This window comes from Loxodonta africana, chromosome 6 (assembly GCF_030014295.1).
Source record: "Loxodonta africana isolate mLoxAfr1 chromosome 6, mLoxAfr1.hap2, whole genome shotgun sequence".
In the NCBI taxonomy this organism is placed as follows: Eukaryota; Metazoa; Chordata; class Mammalia; order Proboscidea; family Elephantidae; genus Loxodonta; species Loxodonta africana.
The window spans coordinates 31,577,317-31,597,569 of NC_087347.1; the positions used below are offsets into that span (position 1 = coordinate 31,577,317).

The following is a 20,253-nucleotide window of genomic DNA, read 5'->3' on the forward strand; positions in this document are numbered from 1 at the left end:
CACTTTCCTAGGCTGAATTAATTAGCTGAGCACATTTTGAGATGGCAAAACTCTAATAGTCTTATTTTCTATTTAAATGGGGGTTAATGTTTTTCAAATTGTTCATAGACTCTGTATATTAATTGTATGTCTTCCCATTGTGCTTTCTGCTGAGAACTAATTAGCTGTGGAAAGAAAGTAAAGTGTTTTGGATCTTTGCAGTTGGATATTGGAATTGTCATTTTATTGACCAGATCACGTCATTTCAACTTGTGTTTACAGGAGAACCTTTTTTCTTAACTGACAGGATGCTGTAAGTGATTGACAGTGCTCTCGTAAAATTGTTAGATTTCTGTTTTTAAATCTTATGTTCTCAGATATGTGACATAATGCATTATTACAAAAGATGAAGTTGACTGGACAAAATAAAGATACAAGGCAAAAATACATTGAGTCTTATTGACCAGAGATCCATGATTAAGAAGAATTAAATCATAGTCGACCTAAGAAAATTTACCTTCATCTAGTTATTGGATCATTGTATTAGACTCTATTGTTTTATAATAAAATATATGCTAGTGATACTGTTTTTGAGTAGTATGGCCACTAATTAGATTATGTGACTGTTAACAGAATACAGTACATGGGTCAAAGTTTTATGTATTTCAGATATAATTAAATATACACATACATACATATGTATATGCACATATACATATCTATATTTATATCTACATCTTGGAAAACCAAAAGGGAAGAACAGGCTCGGCGTTTCTCCAGCTGAAGGAACTGAAGAAAAAATTCAGGCCTTGAGTTGCAATAGTGAAGGATTCCATGGGGAAAATATTAAACGACGCTGGAAGCATCAACAGAAGATGGAAGGAATACACAGAGTCATTATACCAAAAAGAAATAGTCAATGTTCAACCATTTCAAGAGGTGGCATATGATCAGGAACCGATGGTACTGAAGAAAGAAGTCCAAGCTGCTCTGAAGGCACTGGCGAAAAACAAGCCTCCAGGAATTGATGGAATATCAATTGAGATGTTTCAACAAATGGATGCAGCGCTGGAGGTGCTCACTCTTCTATGCCAAGAAATATGGAAGACAGCTTCTTGGCCAACTGACTGGAAGAGATCCATGTTTATGCCTATTCCCAAGAAAGGTGATCCAGCCGAATGTGGAAATTATAGAACAATATCATTAATACCACACACAAGCAAAATCCTGCTGAAGATCATTCAAAACTGGCTACAGCAGTATATTGACAGGGAACTGCCAGAAATTCAGACTGGTTTTAGAAGAGAACGTGGAACGAGGGATATCATTGCTGATGTCAGATGGATCCTGGCTGAAAGCAGAATACCAGCAGGATGTTTACCTGTGTTTTATTGACTATGCAGACATTTGACTGTGTGGATCATAACAAACTATGGATAACATTGCAAAGAATGGGAATTCCAGAACACTTAATAGTGCTCATGAGGAACCTTTACATAGATCAAGAGGCAGTTGCTTGAACACAGCAAGGGGATACTGATTGGTTTAAAGTCAGGACAGGTGTGCGTCTGGGTTGCATTCTTTCACCATACCTATTCAGTCCCCCACATGTCTGTCAGTTTGTTGTACTGTGGGGGCTTGTGTGTTGCTGTGGTGCTGGAAGCTATGCCACCGGTATTCAGATACCAGTAGGGTCACCCATGGAGGACAGGTTTCAGCTGAGCTTGCAAACTAAGACAGACTAGGAAGAAGGACCCGGCAGTCTACTTCTGAAAGCATTAGCCAGTGAAAACCTTAGGAATAGCAGAGGAACATTGTCTGATATAGTGCTGGAAGATGAGCCCCTCAGGTTGGAAGGCACTCAAAAGATAACTGGGGAAGAGCTGCCTCTTCAAAGTAGAGTCGACCTTAATGACGTGGATGGGGTAAAGCTTTCGGGACCTTCATTTGCTGATGTGGCATGACTCAAAATGAGAAGAAAGAGCTGCAAACATCCATTAATAATCGGAACCTGGAATGTACGAAGTATGAATCTAGGAAAATTGGAAATCGTCAAAAATGGAATGGGGCGCATAAACACCGATATCCTAAGCATTAGTGAGCTGAAATGGACTGGTATTGGCCATTTTGAATGAGACAATCATATAGTCTACTATGCTGGGAATGACAACTCAAAGAGGAATGGTGTTGCATTCGTCGTCAAAAAGAACATTGCAAGATCTATCCTGAAGTACAATGCTGTCGGTAATAGGGTAACATCCATACGCTTACAAGGAAGACCAGTTAATATGACTATTCAAATTTACGCACCAACCACTAGGGTCAAAGATGAAGAAATAGAAGATTTTATCAGCTGCTCCAGTCTGAAATGGATGGAACATGCAATCAAGATGCATTGATAATTACTGGCGATTGGAATGTGAAAGTTGGAAACAAAGAAGAAGGATCAGTAGTTGGAAAATATGGCCTTGGTGATAGAAACAATGCCGGAGATCAAATGATAGAATTTTGCAAGACCAACGACTTCTTCATTGCAAATACCTTCTTTCACCAACATAAACGGCGACTATACACATGGACCTCGCCAGATGGAACACACACAAATCAAACTGACTACCTCTGTGGAAAGAGACGATGGATAAGCTCAATATCATCAATCAGAACAAGGCCAGGGGCCGACTGTGGAACAGACCATCAATTGCTCATATGCCAGTTCAAGCTGAAACTGAAGAAAATCAGACCAAGTGCACGAGAGCCAAAATATGATCTAGAGTATATCCCACCTGAATTTAGAGACCATCTGACGAGCAGATTTGACGCATTGAACACTAGTGACCAAAGACCAGGTGAGTTGTGGGATGACATGAAGGACATCATCCATGAAGAAAGCAAGAGGTCACTGAAAAGACAGGAAAGAAAGAAAAGCCCAAGGTCGATGTCAGAGGAGACTCTGAAACTTGCTCTTGAGCGTCGAGCAGCTAAAGCAAAAGGAAGAATTCATGAGATAAAAGAACTGAACAGAAGATTTCAAAGGGCCTCTCGAGAAGACAAAGTATTATAATGACATGTGCAAAGAGCTGAAGATGGAAAACCAAAAGGGAAGAACACAGTCGGCGTTTCTCAAGCTGAAAGAACTGAAGAAAAAATTCAAGCCTAGAGTTGCAATAGTGAAGGATTTTGATGCAGGAAGCATCAAAAGCATCAAAAGAAGATGTTCAGCCATTTCAAGAGGTGGCATATGATCAGGAACTGATGGTACTAAAGGAAGAAGTCCAAGCTGCTCTGAAGGCAATGGCGAAAAACAAGGGCCCAGGAAGTGATGGAATATCAATTGAGATGTTTCAACAAATGGATGCAGCACTGGAGGTGCTCACTTGTCTATGCCAAGAAATATGGAAGACAACTTCCTGGCCAACTGATTGGAAGAGATCCATATTTATACCTACTCCCAAGAAAGATGATCCAACCGAATGTGGAACAATATCATTAATATCACATGCAAGCAAAATTCTGCTGAAGATCATTCAAAAATGGCTCCAGCAGTATATCGACAGGGAACTGCCAGAAATTCAGGCCAGTTTCAGAAGAGGACGTGGAACCAGGGATATAATTGCTGATGTCAGATGGATCCTGGCTGAAAGCAGAGAATACCAGAAGGATGTTTACCTGTGTTTTATTGATTATGCAAAGACATTTGACTGTGTGGATCATAACAAACTATGGATAGCGCTGGGAAGAATGGGAATTCCAGAGCACTTAATTGTAACCTTTAAATAGATCAAGAGGCAGTTGTTCGGACAGAACAAGGGGATACTGATTGGTTTAAAGTCAGGAAAGGTGTGTGTCAGGGTTGTATTCTTTGACCATATCTGTTTAATCTGTATGCTGAACAAATAATCCGAGAAGCTGGAGTATATGAAGAATAACAGGGCGTCAAGACTGGAGGAAGACTCATTAACAACCTGTGTTATGCAAATGACACAGCCTTGCTTGCTGAAAGTGAAGAGGACTTGAAGCACTTACTAATGAAGATCAAAGACCACAGCCTTCAGTATGGATTACACCTCAACATAAAGAAAACAAAAATCCTCACAACTGGACCAATGAGCAACATTATGATAAATGGAGAAAAGACTGAAGTTGTCAAGGATTTCATTTTCCTTGGATCCACAATCAACAGCCTTGGAAGCAGCAGTCAAGAAATCAAAAGACACATTGTGTTGGGCGAATCTGCTACAAAGGACCTCTTCAAAGTGTTGAAGTGCAGAGATGTCACCCTGAAGACTAAGGTGAGCCAGACCCAAGCCATGGTATTTTCAATCGCATCATATGCATGTGAAAACTGGGCAATTAATAAGGAAGATAGAAGAATTGATGCCTTTGAATTGTGTTGGTGAAGAATATTGAATATACCATGGACTGCCAGAAGAACGAATAAATGTCTTGGAAGAAGTACAACCAGAATGCTCCTTAGAAGCAAGGATGACGAGACTGCGTCTGACATACTTTGGACCTGTTGTCAGGAGGGAGGAGTCCCTGGAGAAGGACATCATGCTTGGCAGAGTACAGGGTCAGCAGAAAAGGGGAAGATCCTCAACAAGGTGGATTGACACGATGGCACCTAACAATAACAACATCTATATCCATATATCTATATCTATATTTGGGGGTTTTTATACTTGGAAACCCTGGTTGCGTAGTGGTTAAGAGCTGCGGCTGCTGACCGACAAGGTCAGCAATTTTAATGCACCAGGCACTCTGTGAAGCAGCTCCCCTCTGTCCTATAGGGTCACTATGAGTTGAAATTGACTCCTTGGGAACTGGTTTTTATATATACACATGTTTAGGGCACTTAATTAAAAAAATATTGTGGTTGTAAACCTCTTTAAGAATATGATGAGGAAAAGTTTTGTCATTAATATGTTCAGCATTGTTTTTCTTCTTACTCAAATCAAAGACAATTCTAATAGTGTTTATTTTCTAGCTGGAAAGACTGGTATGTTATCTGGCTTTTTTCCCCTTCATTGAGGGTTCATGTCTTTGGTAGTTTTTATGGAGGGAATTAGTGAACTCCTTGTGTTAAGTGTACAATATGAAAAATGTTCACTTCTTGGGGAAAGTGGCTTTCATCAGATTGCAAAAATTGTGCAGCACTAAAAAAGTTAGAATTATTGGCCATGCATTGAAATTTCGGGTGCTGCTTTGAGATTTGTGGCTTTCATGGTATCTTGATTCAACTCTTCTTCAGTTACTGTATAGTAACATGACGTTTTTAATGGTGACAAAGCGAGAGCAGAGTGACTGCAGTCACTTACGCCATAGTGGGGCACTGATACCATGGGCTGCATGGGAGAATGAGGTAGACGCCTCCTCAGAAATTTGATTGTAGTTAAACCTTGTTGCTGCCTAGTCAATGCCCACTCATAGCGACCCTATAGAACAGAATAGAACTGCCCCATAGATTTGAACTGCCAACCTTTTGGTTAGCAGCGGAGGTCTTAGCCTAGATTACTTAGGGTGGTCATCTTGTAAATTCCTTTTTTACTCTTTTGTGTTTTAGCACAGTGCTTTCATTAGGGATATAGGTATTCATTACATGCTTGTTGTATTGAGTTGGGTAAAAACTATCAGTGCTAAAACGAATTCATATCCCAAAGACTAAACCTGAAGTGATTATAAAACACAATCTTAGGTATTGGTTTCAACAGTCTGTTTTGTAATGGTAATATCCTCCTTTGCTATTGTGCTAGAAGATAATAACAGTAAATCTAGAGTATAAACACACTGAAATATGAATTCCTGCCCAGATCTGTAATCTCCATGGTGCAAAACTTTTTCTGTTTAATGTAAATTGCTTTGTCACCAACTTTCCTCCCCAAATCTTACCCCCCAAATTAGGCTTGATGGACATTTGAGGTTTTCTTTTTTTTAAACTATCTACTATTTTATGTAGTGCCTTAACTGTAAAATAACTTCTAAAACTAAAACGGCATGAGGTGAACTATAAAGTAGGTAGAGGGAACCAATAGTTGGGGACAAATATGGTGGTTGATCCTCTCCTAGTGAGAAGCCTGGGAAAAGATCTTATTATTATAAAATATATAAAAAAAATAATAAAGGTATTCAATTAAGTATTCTCTAAGGTCTAGCTCCAAAATCGTATGATTTTTGTTAAATGGCGAAGTGTTGAAGATGATGAATTAAGCGAAATGGTTGAGCATCTCCCATGTTTTCTTTTTTGGAAAACCCTGTAGTTCACAATTTATCTTCCAAATGAACCTTGTTACTTGCATTTACTATAAAATATATAATTACTGTAATTAAGGTGGGTAATTAGGAAGAACTTGTCAAATCATGGACATAGTATATGGTACACTGGAGATAAAGAAGCCTGATTTATAGTAATACTTTCTAAAATGAGCTCTCTAAACACTTGAACGAATTTTTCTCGGTTCAGTATGCTTTAAAGAGAAGAGATTGTCATAAATTTTTCTGACAACCATTCATGGATAATTTTACCTTATTCTTTATAACATAATCTGCTTTCTACTAATGGAGTTAAATTGAAAAGTTTTTATTTCTCTTGCACCCTGTCATATTAAATCAGACCTTGCAGGTGCTGGTCAGGTTTCATGAAGTGTCTGTTGGCATTGGTGACAATAAAGAAAAAAAAAACTTTGATTATACTTTCATAGATTGACAATTTCCTCTCCTGCTTTCTGGTTTAAGGACAGAGGCTGGTCTTCTGTAGTGAGTTATACAGTGTTCTGTATATGCTATGACTTTTTACAATGGATGAGGGTGAGTGTTCCAGTAGCTGTAGTCGTGGTGCTTTTTAAAACTGAGTGAATACTACTTAGACGATAATCCCTCTTCATTGAAGGCGTTAATGTTGCACAGATGGCAGCAGAGTAGTTCCCTTTGATTTTTAATAAGGGACTAGTTTCTCAAAGAGATTTCTCAACTTCTGTTGTGAAACCTATAATAGAAAATAATTTGAAAGACAATGTGCATCATTATAATCCTTTGATGTAGATTAATGATAGCTAAATCACATTTTCTCATTGCCTCTTTTTTCTATAGTTTATTACTAAATTTTAAGAAAAAACACTTGGCTGAAGCAGCTCCTTGGGAACACGTGCATCTCCAGTCCTCGATGTTTTGTGGAATATTCTGAGATATTGAAATTCAGAGAATAGAATTCTTTTGAGTGTCGTCATTAAGAAATTTACTATGTAGAGGAAGGACCAATATTTTTCTGCATGGAATGAATATGATAATTTATCCTGTTTAGAGGCCTTCACCCATCAGAACTCTTGTAGCCGTTAATAGTGTGATTTATGTCCCAGCAGTGTTGTTGTTTTTGCTTTTTACAGTCTTATCTGAGAGTACGCCGTCTGAAATCCAGAATTCACAAGCGTGTTTGCTGTTGTTGTCCTTGCTTTTCATACCAGGATACGTAATCAAAATCTCCTTGAGTAAAGTTGTTATTCCTGAATGATGAGTGAAATGATTGTGTACATATAAATTACATGAATATGTACACTCTTCATTTACTGTTAGGAAATGTGTACACCCGAGTGTGAAATTGTTTGGCAGATTTAGGTTTCTTAGTAGATGGAGTGTTTTGCTACCATTTACAAGCCTTAAGTTTTCTTGAAATGCCTTACGCTACATTTTGTATATATTATAAACATCGAGGACTTGAGGATTTTGACTTGTTTTTAGTTGAAAATGTCATCACCTTTGTTTAAAATAAATAAAAAATCAAACGTAAGTTTTTACAGACTACCTGAGGGTTAACCTTTAATCCTTTGTAACCCTGAGTCTTTCTTAAAAAGTAATCCTGGTAAGATTTTTTTTTTTAATATTATTTTTATTACATCCCAGAACTGTGTTAAACACTTCACAGTAATTTAATTCTTACGACAACCCAGTGCACAAGATACTATTCTTATTTCAGGTTTGTAGGTGGAGAAACTTATTTGCCCAAGGTCACACAGAGAGTAGCTGCCAGAACCAGGCTCAAGCTCCACACACTTTGTTCTGTCAGGAAGCCTCTCTCTACCCTTCCCAGATCTGCTAGTGGCGTGTTCATTGCTTCTTTCCAGGATCAGGACAGATCACACGTCATCTGTTAGATCACTTCAGCATCTCTTCTTGAAGAAGACAAAACTTTGACTCCTTCCATGTGGCCATGTGAGTTCCAGGGGACTTTTGAAACTGCAAGGTAGCAGACTGGCATCTGGACAAGATCAAAAGTGGCTGCCACCCATCTGATGTGTAAAGCTAATCAATAATAATCTGAAGGCATAGATTTCTAGTCCAGGGCCACACACAGGATGAGTTGCCAATAAGAGCTGTGGTACTTGTAACAAATCAATCCCCGGTGCTCTGTTACCAACAGTGTGCAGTTGACTTTTTCTTTCTGTCTCTTTAATACTGTTTTATTGAGTTTTCAATGAAAGTTTACACAGCAAGTTAGGTTCCCATTTGACAGTGTCTGCACATTGTTCAGTGACATTAGTTACGTTTATCCGTTTATCACAATGTGTTAACATTCTCTTTAATTGTGTTATGTTTGTTCCTTTTCTAGTACTCTAGTTTCCCTGCCCCTTCATCTTCTCATCGTTGCTTTTGGGTAACTGTTGACCTTTTGGTTTCATACTGATGGTTTTTAAGTAGAGCACTGATTTATGGGTAATACCCTTTATTTTGTGTGCCACTCTGCTGTTTCACTAAAGTGTGATCTGAAAGGATAGGGTAGGTTCTAGATTTAAAAAATGTCTCAGGGGATAGCCTCAGGGAGTCCTCTGTTCTCTACTGTTCCAGTTTGTCTGGCCTTTTTTTTTTTTTTTTTCTTAAATAAGAATTTGAGTTCTTCTCCACATTTTTCTCCCATTCTACCCTGGACCATCTGTTGTGATGCTGGTCAGAATGGTCAGTAGTGGTAGCCAGGTACCATCTAGTTCTCCTGGTCTCACGGTACATGAAGTTGTGGATCATGTAGACTTGTTTCTTCTCTGAGCTTTTGTTTACCTTCTTACTGTTGCTCCTGGTAAGTAGAGACCTGTAGTGTCTTAGGTGGCCATACGCAAGTTTTTAAGACCCCAGGCGCTAATCACTTCACTAGGATACAGATGATTTTTGTGAACTATGTTGTGCCAGTTGACTGAGTTGTCCCGTGAGATTATGGTCCTATGCTTTCAAACTCAGAAGACCAACATTGGAATGTGGTTGTGTCTGTGGAGTTTCTGTATTTGTGTCTTCAATGGGTGTATGTGCCTGCACCCACATATTTGTATTTACACGTAACTTACAGATACTTCTGGAGCCCTGGCGCAGTGGTTAAGAGCTATGCGAGCTGTGGCTGCTAACCAAAAGCTCAGCAATTCGAATCTATCAGCCGCTTCTTGGAAACCCTCCAGGGCAGTTCTCCTGTGTCCTATAAGGTCGCTATGAGTCGGAATTGACTTTATGGCAACAGGTTTTGTTTTTTATAGATACTTCTGGAGCCCTGGTGGCACAGTGGTTAAGAGCTTGGATGTTAACCAAAAGGTCAGCAGTTTGAGTCCACCCATAGCTCCTTGGAAACCCTATGGGGCAGTTCTCCTCTGTCCTATAGGGTCACTATGAGTCAGAACTGACTCGATGGCAACGGGTTTGGTATAAGTACTTCTGTCTGTTCTCACCTGTATATACAACTGTATCTACCCATATACCAGTATGCTTATACCTATCCATATGTGCTCAAACACTAGTTTTTTACTTGGTTGTGCTCTGTGTCTACATTTGGTGCCACTTTTCCCATCACCAAAAAAAAAAAAAAACGAATTTCTATGATCTAAAGCATAATTTCCCCTCCCCCATCCCCTCAGTAACCACCAATGAATATCGGTCTGTATATGTACACCTATTCTTGTATATAATATTTGTCCGTATATACTTATTTACTTCTGTAGACTAGAGGTTAGACCCTTTTCAGATCAGTTCTTTCTTGAAGATTTCTTCTCAATCTTTAAAAGTCTTTTGATGAACATCAGTTTTTAATTTTTTGAGGGTCCATCTGTCTATTTTGCCTTCTAGCTGTGCGTTTGTTGTTATGTTTGTTATCCTATTTTTACAAAAGATTAGGTCTCATGGTTTTCTCCCAGTAATTTTATGGTTTTAGGTCAAACATTTAGGTCTTTGATCCATTTTGAGTTAGTTTTTATGTATGGTGTGAGGCATGGATCCTGTTTCGTTTTTCTTCAGGTGAATATCCAGTTTTGCCAGCACCATTTATTAAAGAGACTGTTCCTGCCTCCACTGAATGGACTTTGACTCCTTGTGGAAAATCAGTTGTTTATAAATAAAAAATAAATAAAAATTTTTTAAATGGCTGGGTTTAATTCTGAGTTTTCAATTCTTTTCCACTGGTCTGTGTGTCTGTTGTTGAGCCAGTACCAGGCTGTTTGACTACAGTGGCTGTATATTTGTTCTTTTTCTTCAACATTGCTTTCGCTTTCCAGAGTTTCTCTCCTTTCCATATGAGGTTGGTCATTAGCTTTTCCATTGCAGTAAAGAATGTTGCTGGGATTTGTATTGGGATTGCATTGTATCTGAAGACTGCTTTAGGTAGAATTGACATTTTCACTATATTAAGTCTTCTAATCCATGAGCATGGACTGGCTTTCCATTTTGTAGGCCTCTTTTAGTCTCTTGTGGTGGTGTTTTATAATTTTCATTGTTTAAGTCTTTTAGATAATATTTCATTTTGACCATTTCTTGAGACTTGAGTTTATGTTAGAGATAGCTTGGTTTTAAAATCTGCTTATCACTACAGAGAAAAGACCTTGTTGAATTTAGACATAAAGTCTCTATGTGAATGGGTATTTCATTCTGAGTGTTTTAGTCGCCAAGATCCTGTCTTAATAACACTTAATAGACCAGGCGATGTTCAGCTAGGACAGAAGGGGTGTAGGAGAGCGTGTCCTTATTTAGGTAGTTACTTTACTGTCTTTGTAATGGGATGCTTTCATTTTCATCAAGAGGAAGTGACAGCTTCTTTGGAGTGGAGTGCAGTTTGACTGAATTCTTTCATTAGGTGGGGATCATATCTCTAAAATTTCTACAGTTAAATACTAATTATTTCTCAAAACGTACTTTTTTTTAAAATAATTTTTATTGTGCTTTAAGTGAAAGTTTACAAATCAAGTCAGTCTCTTGCACAAAAACCCATATACACCTTGCTACACACTCCCAATTATTCTCCCCATAATGAGGAAGCCTGCTCTCTCCCTCCACTCTCTCTTTTCGTGTCCTTTTCTCCAGCTTCTAATCCCCTCCACCCTCTCATCTCCCCTCCAGGCAGGAGATGCCAACATAGTCTCAAGTATCCACCTGATCCAAGAAGCTCACTCCTCACCAGCGTCCCTCTCCAACCCATTGTCCAGTCCAATCCATGTCTGAAGAGTTGGCTTCGGGAATGGTTCATATCCTGGGCCAACAGAAGGTCTGGGGGCCATGACCACCAGAGTCCTTCCAGTCTCAGTCAGACCGTTAAGTCTGGTCTTATGAGAATTTGGGGTCTGCATCCCAGTGTTCCCCTGCTTCCTCAGGGGTCCTCTGTTGTGTTCCCTGTCAGGGCAGTCATCGGTTGTAGCTGGGCACCATCTAGTTCTTCTGGTCTCAGGATTATGTAGCCGCTGGTTCTTGTGGCCCTTTCTGTCTCTTGGGCTCATAATTGCCTTGTGTCCTTGGTGTTCTTCATTCTCCTTTGATCCATGTGGTTTGAGACCCATTGATGCATCTTAGATGGCTGCTTGCTAGCGTTTAAGACCCTAGATGCCACTCTTCAAAGTGAGATGCAGAATGTTTTGTTAATAGATTTTATTATGCCAATTGACATAGATGTCCCCTGAAACCATGGTCCCCAGACCCCTGGCCCTGCTACACTGGCCTTCAAAGCATTCAGTTTATTTAGGAAACTTTTTTTGGCTTTTGGTTTAGTCCAATTGTGGTGACCTCCCCTGTGCTGTATGCTGTCTTTCCCTTCACCTAAAGTAGTTCTTATCTACTATCTAATTAGTGAATGCCCCTCTCCCACCCTCTTGTAACCACAAAAGAATGTTTTCTTCTCAGTTTAAACTATTTCTCAAGTTCTTATAATAGTGGTCTTATACAATATTTGTCCTTTTGCAACTGACTAATTTTACTCAGCATAATGCCTTCCAGGTTCCTCCATGTTATGAAATGTTTCACAGATTCCTCACTGTTCTTTATCGATGTGTACTATTCCATTGTGTGAATATACCATAATTTATTTATCCATTCATCCGTTGATGGGCACCTTGGTTGCTTCCATGTTTTTGCTATTGTAAACAGTGCTACACTAAACATGGGTGTGCATATATCTGTTCGTGTAAAGGCTCTTATTTCTCTAGGATATATTCTAAGGAGTGGGATTGCTGGATCATATGGTAGTTCTATTTCTAGCTTTTTAAGGAAGTGCCAAATCGATTTCCAAAGTGGTTGTACCATTTGACATTCCCACCAGCAGTGTAGAAGTGTTCCAGTCTCTCCACAGCCTCTCCAACATTTATTATTTTGTGTTTTTTGGATTAATGCCAGTCTCCTTGGAGTGAGATAAAATCTCATTGTAGTTTTGATCTGCATTTCTCTAATGGGTAATGATCGTGAACAATACCCCATATGTCTGTTAGCTACGTGAATGTCTTCTGTACTTAAGTGTCTATTCATATCTTTTGCCCATTTTTTAATTGGGTTATTTGTCTTTTTGCACTTGAGTTTTTGCAGTATTATGTAGATTTTAGGGATCAGGCGCTGATCAGAAGTGTCATAGCTAAAAACTTTTTCCCAGTCTGTAGATAGTCTTTTTACTCTTTTGGTGAAGTCTGTGAATGAGCATAAGTGTTTGATTTTCAGGAGCTCCCAGTTATCTAGTTTTTCTTCTACATTCTTTATGATGTTTCCTATACTGTTTATGCCATGTATTAGGGCTCCTAACGTTGTCCCTATTTTTTCTTCCGTAATCTTTATCGTTTTAGATTTTATATTTAGGTCTTTGATCCATTTTGAGTTAGTTTTTGTGCATGGAGTGAGGTATGGGCCTTGTTTCATTTTTTTGCAGATGTATATCCAGGTATGCCAGCACCGTTTGTTAAAAAGACTGTCTTTTCCCCATTTCACTGTTCTGGGACCTCTGTCAAATATCAGCTGCTCATACGTGGATGGATTTATGTCTGGATTCTCAATTCTGTTCCATTGGTCCATGTATCTGTTGTTGTACCAGTACCAGGCTGTTCTGACTACTGTGACGGTGTAACCCGTTGCCGGCTGTTTTGACTACTGTGGCGGTATAATAGGTTCTAAAATCAGGTAAAGTAAGGCCTCCTACTTTGTTCTTCTTTTTCAGTAATGCCTTATTTATCCGGGGCCTCTTTCCCTTCCATATGAAATTAGTGATTTGTTTCTCCATCTCATTAAAGAATGTCATTGGGATTTGGATTGGAATTGCATTAAATGTATAGATTGCTTTTGGTAGAATAGACATTTTTATAATGTTAAGTCTTCCTATCCATGAGCAAGGTATGTTCTTCCACTTATGTAAGTCTCTTGGTTTCTTGCAGAAGTGTACGGTAGTTTTCTTTGTTTAAGTCTTTTACATCTCTGGTAAGATTTATTCCTAAGTATTTTATCTTCTTGGGGGCTACTGTAAATGGCATTGATTTGGTGATTTCCTCTTCGATGTTCTTTTTGTTGGTGTAGAGGAATCCAGCTGATTTTTGTATGTTTATCTTGTATCCCGATACCCTGCTGAACTCTTCTATTAGTTTCAGTAGTTTTCTGGAGGATTCCTTAGGGTTTTCTGCGTATAAGATCATGTCATCTGCAAATGGAGATGCTTTTACTTCTTCCTTGCCAATCTGGATGCCCTTTATTTCTTTATCTAGCCTAATTGCTCTGGCTAGGACCTCCAGCACAATGTTGAATAAGAGCGGTGATAAAGGGCATCCTTTTCTGGTTCCCGATCTCAAGGGGAATGCTTTCAGGCTCTCTCCATTTAGGGTGATGTTGGCTGTTAGCTTTTGTATATATGCCCTTTATTATGTTGAGGAATTTTCCTTCTGTTCCTATTTTCCTGAGAGTTTTTATCATGAATGAGTGTTGAACTTTGTCAGATGCCTTTTCTGCATCAATTGATAAAATCATGTGATTCTTGTCTTTTGTTTTATTCATGTGGTGGATTACATTGTTTTGGTAATGTTGAACCATCCCTGCATACCTGGTATGAATCCAGCTTGGTCATGGTGCATTATTTTTTTGATATGTTGTTGAATTCTATTGGCTAAAATTTTGTTGAGGATTTTTGCATCTACATTCATGAGGGATATAGGTCTATAATTTTCTTTTCTTGTGGTTTCCTGGTTTTGGTATCAGGGATATGGTGGCTTCATAGAATGAATTTGGTAGTATTCCATCCTTTTCTATGCTCCGAAATACCTTTAGTAGTAGTGGTGTTAACTCTTCTCTGAAAGTTTGGTAGAACTCTGCAGTGAAGCCATCTGGACCAGGGCTTTTTTGGGGGGAGTTTTTTGATTACCTTTTCAATCTTTTCTTTTGTTATGGGTCTATTTAGTTTTTCTACCTCTGTTTGTGTTAGTTTAGGTAGGGAGTGTTTTTCTAGAAATTTGCCCATTTCTTCTAGGTTTTCAAATTTGTTAGAGTACAATTTTTCATAGTAATCTGATACAATTCTTTTAATTTCAGTTGGGTCTGTTGTAATATCACCCATTCTCATTTCTTATTTGGGTTATTTGCTTCCTCTCCTGTTTTTCTTTTGTCAGTTTGGCCAACGGTTTATCAATTTTGTTGGGTATTCCAAAAAACCAGCTTTTGGTCTTGTTAATTCTTTCAGTTGTTTTTTTGTTTTCTACTTCATTGACTTCAGCGCTAATTTTTATTATTTGTTTTCTTCTGGTGCCTATGGGTTTCTTTTGTTGCTCTCTTTCTATTTGTTCAAGTTGTAGGGATAATTCTGTGATTTTGGCCCTTTCTTCTTTCTGAATGTGTGCATTTATTGGTATAAATTGGCCTCTGAGCACTGCTTTTTGCTGTGTCCCAAAGGTTCTGATAGGATATGTTTTGATTCTTATTGGATTCTCTGAACTTCTTTATTCCATCCTTAATGTCTTCTATAATCCAGTCTCTTTTGAGCAGGGTATTGTTTAGTTTCCAAGTGTTTGATTTCTTTTCTCTGCTTTTCCTGTTATTGATTTCCAGTTATGACCTTATGGTCAGAGAAGATGCTTTGTAATATTTCAATGTTTTGGATTCTACTAAGGCTTGCTTTATGACCTAATATGTGGTCTATCATAGAGAATATTCCATGTGCACTAGAAAAGAAAGTATACTTGGTTGCTGTTGGGTGGAGTGTTCTATATATGTGTACGAGGTCAAGTTGGTTGACTGTGGCATTTAGATCTTCCGTGTCTTTATTGAGCTTTCTGGATGTCCTGTCCTTCACCAAAAGTGGTGTGTTGAAGTCTCTTACTATTATTGTGGAGCTGTCTATCTCACTTTTCAATGCTGATGGAGTTCGTTTTATATATCTTGCAGCCCTGTCATTGGGTGCATAAATATTTAATATGGTTATATCTTCTTGGTGTATTGTCCCTTTAATCATTATATAGTGTCCTTCCTTATCCATTGTGATGGATTTAGCTTCAAAGTCTATTTTGTCAGAAATTAGTATTGCCACTCCTGCTCTGTTTTGATTGTTATTTGCTTGATATATTTTTTCCATCCTTTGATTTTAGTTTGTTTGTGTCTCTAAGTCTAAGGTGTGTCTCTTGTAGGCAGCATATAGACAGATCTTGTTTTTTAATCCGTTCTGCCACTCTCTGTCTCTTTATTGGTGCATTTAGTCCATTTACATTCAGGGTAATTATGGATAGGTATGAATTTAGTGCGATCATTTTGATGTCTTTTTTTGCGTGTTGACAGCTTCTTTTTCCCACTTGATTTTATGTGCTGAGTAGATTTTCTTTATATATTGTTCTTTCCTCATATTTGTTGTTGTTGATTTTGTTTCTGCTGAGTCTCTATTTTTCCCTTGTATTTATTTTGACGAGTAGGATAGTTTGTCTCCTTTGTGGTTACCTTATTATTTACCCCTGTTTTTCTAAATTTAAAACTAACTTTTGTTTCTTTTTATCGCCGTATCTTTCTCTCCATATGGAAGGTGTATGATTACATTTCTTAGTCCCTCTTTATTATTTTAATGTTGTCTTCTTTTATATAATAACATCGCTGTTACCCTGTGTTGTGCTTTTTTTTTATTGTCATTTTGATTTCCCTGTCTGGGTTGCCTTCTTGTTGCTCTGCCCAGTGTTCTCGTCTTGGGTCTAATACCTGATATTATTGATTTTTTTAACCAAAGAACTCCCTTTAGTATTTCATGTAGTTTTAGTTTGGTTTTTATGAATTCCCTCAACTTGTGTTCATCTGGAAATGTCTCAATTTCACCTTTGTATTTAAGAGACAGTTTTCCTGGATATGTGATTCTTGGCAGACCATTTTTTTTCCTTCAATTTTTTAAATATGTCATCCCGTTGCCTTCTTGCCTTTGTGGTTTCTGCCGAGTAGTCCGAGCTTTTTCTTATTGGCTCTCCCTTGTATGTGACTTTTCTTTTATGCGTTGCTGCTCTTGTAATTGTCTCCTTATCTTTGGTTTTGGCAAGCTTGATTATGTCTTGGTTACTTTCTTTTAAGATCTACCTTATGTGGAGTTCGATGAGCATCTTGGATAGCTATCTTCTCATCTTTCATAATATCAGGGAAGTTTTCTGCCAACAAATCCTCAACAATTTTCTCTGTATTTTCTGTTATCCCTCCCTGTTCTGGTACTCCAATCACTCATAGGTTATTTCTCTTGATAGAGTCCCACATGATTCTTAAGGTTTCTTCATTTTTTTTAATTCTTTTCTCTGATTTTTCTTCAAATATATTAGTGCCAAGTGATTTATCTTTGAGTTCAGAAATTCTAGCTTCTACTTGCTCAATTCTGCTCCTCTGAATTTCTATTGAGTTGTCTAATTCTGTAATTTTATTGTTAATCTTCTCAGTTTCTGATTGCTGTCTGTGGATTTTTCCAGGTTATTGAACCTTTCATTATGTTCCTGAATAATCTTTCTGAGTTCTTCAGTTGCTTTATCTGTGTGTTCCTTGGCTTGTTGTGCATATTGCCTCATTTCCTTCCTGATGTCTTGAAGGGTTCTGTATATTAAACTTTCGTATTCTGCATCTGGTAATTCCAGGAATGCACTTTCGTGTAAAAGATCCCTGGATTCTTTGTTTTGAGAGCCTGTTGAGGTGATCATGGGCTGTTTCTTTATGTGACTTGATATTCACCGTTGTCTCTGAGCCGTCTATAAGTTATTGTATTAGTTTATGCTTGCTTACTGTGTCGTAGCTGCTTGCTTTGTTTTGTTTTGGTATACCCCTATGGGTTGCTTGAGTGAGCTAGCTTGATTATTTTCTCCTTTGGAGCTCTGATGTCATGTCCCCAGCTGGCTAGCACTGTTATCAGGTATATCAGTCTAGGAGTCCCTTCAGTTTTCTTGTATGAATTCAGCTCAGGTTTCTAGGTAGCTGACCTCAAGTGTGTGGCACAGGCTCTGTCTAGAGTCTTAGAGGGGCAGAGGCGATTGGCGTATATACCCGTATCTGATTGCAGTAGGGGGTTACGCTCTGAACAAGGCAGGGGGCTGAGAACCGACCCCCAAGTGTCTCTGAGGAAAACGTGTCTCTGTTCCCTAGAGCGTGCTGGTGGGTGGCCTCTGCAGAGGGACCATGGGCACCCAAAGATTTTGTTGTAAGGGCTGGGAAGTACCAGTTATCCCTGGTCCCCTGTTGCGGGTGGCAGGGTGACCCAAGTGGAGCCACCAGTCCTTATGTCCCTGTTGTGGGTAGGTGAGGACCTTGTTTAAAAGGCAAAGCAATGTCAAACGTCAAACACCCACCTTTCCGCTGCACAGCTGAAATGGTTGGAGTTTGCCAACAAGGACCTATTCTCCCGAAATAGGCCCACACAGGTCCATGCAGAAGGGCAAGGTACTCAAGGTCCATGGATGGTTTATGCCTGGACAGGAGCAGTTTCTGTCCTGAGCTCCCCCAGTTAATGGAGCTAGCAAATTATCTTTTCCCCCTAGTTGCAAATTTTTTCCTTCCCCAAGTCCGGGAGGATGGCTCTAGGTGCTCACCAGGGTCTATCTCAGGCCCAGGGATTCAGCCGCTGAAGTTGGGTTGGGGGTGGAGGGGGCGCAGTAAAATATACGCAAGTACTTAGCTTTTGCCGAGAGCGCCCTTCTCCTCAGGTTCCGGAGGTGTGAGTGGGCTGTGTGGCTGGCAGCTTCTCCCTGAGGAAACTGTGGCCCAACACTGGGACCAGCCTGCCGCCTCTGCCAGGCCGCCACCGCCACCGCCACCGCCGCTCCGAAAATGGTGCCTGAGGGCTCCCCGCAATTCAGGTCCGGCAACTCCTCTCCGTTCTGAACGGTCTGTTCCTTCCTCTGCCCCTCAGTTCATTGTCTAAGCTTGCCTTTGATGCTCAGGGCTCCCAGCTTGTCACAAATATACTCGTTTCACTTGTTTTTTTGGGTCTTTGTTGTAAAGAGGGCTGGACGGAAGTGTCTGTGTATTCCGCCATCTTGGCTCTGCCTCTAAAACTTACTATTTTTCATTTTTTCTTACCTGTTAAAAGTGCTGTGTTTTACTTGGCAGATTTATTTATAAAGATAGGACTTTTATATTCAAGAAATACGTGTTGATAGAAGGATAGACACAAAAAGAAATTTTGGGGATTTGAAATTTTAGTTTGCTAATCCTCTGGTTGCAGTAGTAAAGTAAAATGTTGCATATGAATATATGAAAATAATATTTCATAACTTCCTTTTACCTTTCTGATATTTTATAACATAAGAATATTGAAAAGAAATTTATCTCTAGAAACAGTAAGAAAAATGAAATTAAAATTTTGTTGTATCTCTTAAGTATTAAAATTCTTCAAGAAGCAGCAACACTTCAAAATTTTATTTAATATCTTAGTATTATTTCATAATTTGTCCTTAAGCTTTCTTCCTTTTTTTAACATCATCAAAATTTGCTTCTGCAAAATGAGATGAGACCCTTTTCATCTTTCTCTGAAAGTTTAGGGAATCTTTTTTTTGAAGGTTTGATGTGACTCTCCTACTAAACTATTGGGACTGGTTTTAATAATCTTCAGGTTTTTTTGGTGGTTATCTGTTCTGGTTGTTTCTTTCTTACTAGTCAGTTTTGGTAATTTCTATTTTTCCTGAAAATTACTCATTTTTACTACATTTTGAACCTTGTTCATATAGCTATTCATTGTATCAGTTTATAAGGTGTTGGAAATTTTTTGTTGTTAGTACTGTTCTTTCTTATTCTTAATACTAATTGTCCCTTTTATGTTATTTCATCCTTGTTTAGTCTTGCCCAAATTTGGTGTTCCAATTCTTTTTTCCCCCAAGTAATCAATTTTTGATTTTGTTGGTGAATGTTATTTCATTGAAAACTGCTTTATTCCTGCTGCATTCTTAGGTTTATTTTGTACATTTTCTAGCTTCTTGAATTGGAAAACATGGTTTACTTGTTTTCAGTCTTTTTCTAAACTGCATTTGTATGCTTTCCTTTGACTACTGCTTTTGCCACTTCCAGCAAGTCTTCAGGTAATGGTGCTTTCATTGCTATGTATTTTTAAATAGCATATAATATTTCTATTTTGACTTAATTTATAATCTAAGGGCCATTTAGGAGGGTTTTAAAATTCTTAGATATGTGTAGGAAGGCAAGAGGAACTTGGTGCAGTTACAGTCTAATGTACTCATAGTATTCCAATGAATGTAGCTTGTATGATTTCCGCATTTTAGATTTGAAACTTTCTTTTTGTCTGATACATGGTCACTGATTTTGATCTTATTCCAGTTGCCAGGAACTGTGCAGAACCTAGAATTTTACTCTGCCTACAAGTTAGTCTGTGTTTTATTGATGCTTGCAGAAGACCCTGGGTGGTATAAATGGTTATCGTACTTGGCTGCTAACGGAAAGTTTGGTGGTTCGAGTCCACCCAGAGATGCCTTGGAAAAAGGCCTGGTGATCTACTTCCAAAAAAATCAGCCACTGAAAGCCCTGTGGAACACAGCTCTGTTCTGAGACACATGGAGTCGCCATAAGTTGGAATTGACTCAGCTG

General features: G+C 38.6%; 1 protein-coding gene across 2 annotated transcripts in view; it reads left to right on the forward strand.

Moving 5' to 3' along the window:
• BARD1 (BRCA1 associated RING domain 1) overlaps positions 1–20,253 on the forward strand; it is a 106,317-nt gene that overhangs the window by 18,913 nt on the left and 67,151 nt on the right. Inside the window, exon 1 of one of the 2 annotated variants that reach the window (XM_023541769.2) lies at positions 8,085–8,178. The exons of the other annotated variant lie outside the window; for it this stretch is intronic. Coding sequence (XP_023397537.2) covers positions 8,169–8,178 — 10 coding nt within the window. The 5' untranslated portion in view covers positions 8,085–8,168. Of the gene's footprint in view, positions 1–8,084; positions 8,179–20,253 lie in introns of those variants that run through there. 2 annotated transcript variants of the gene reach the window in all.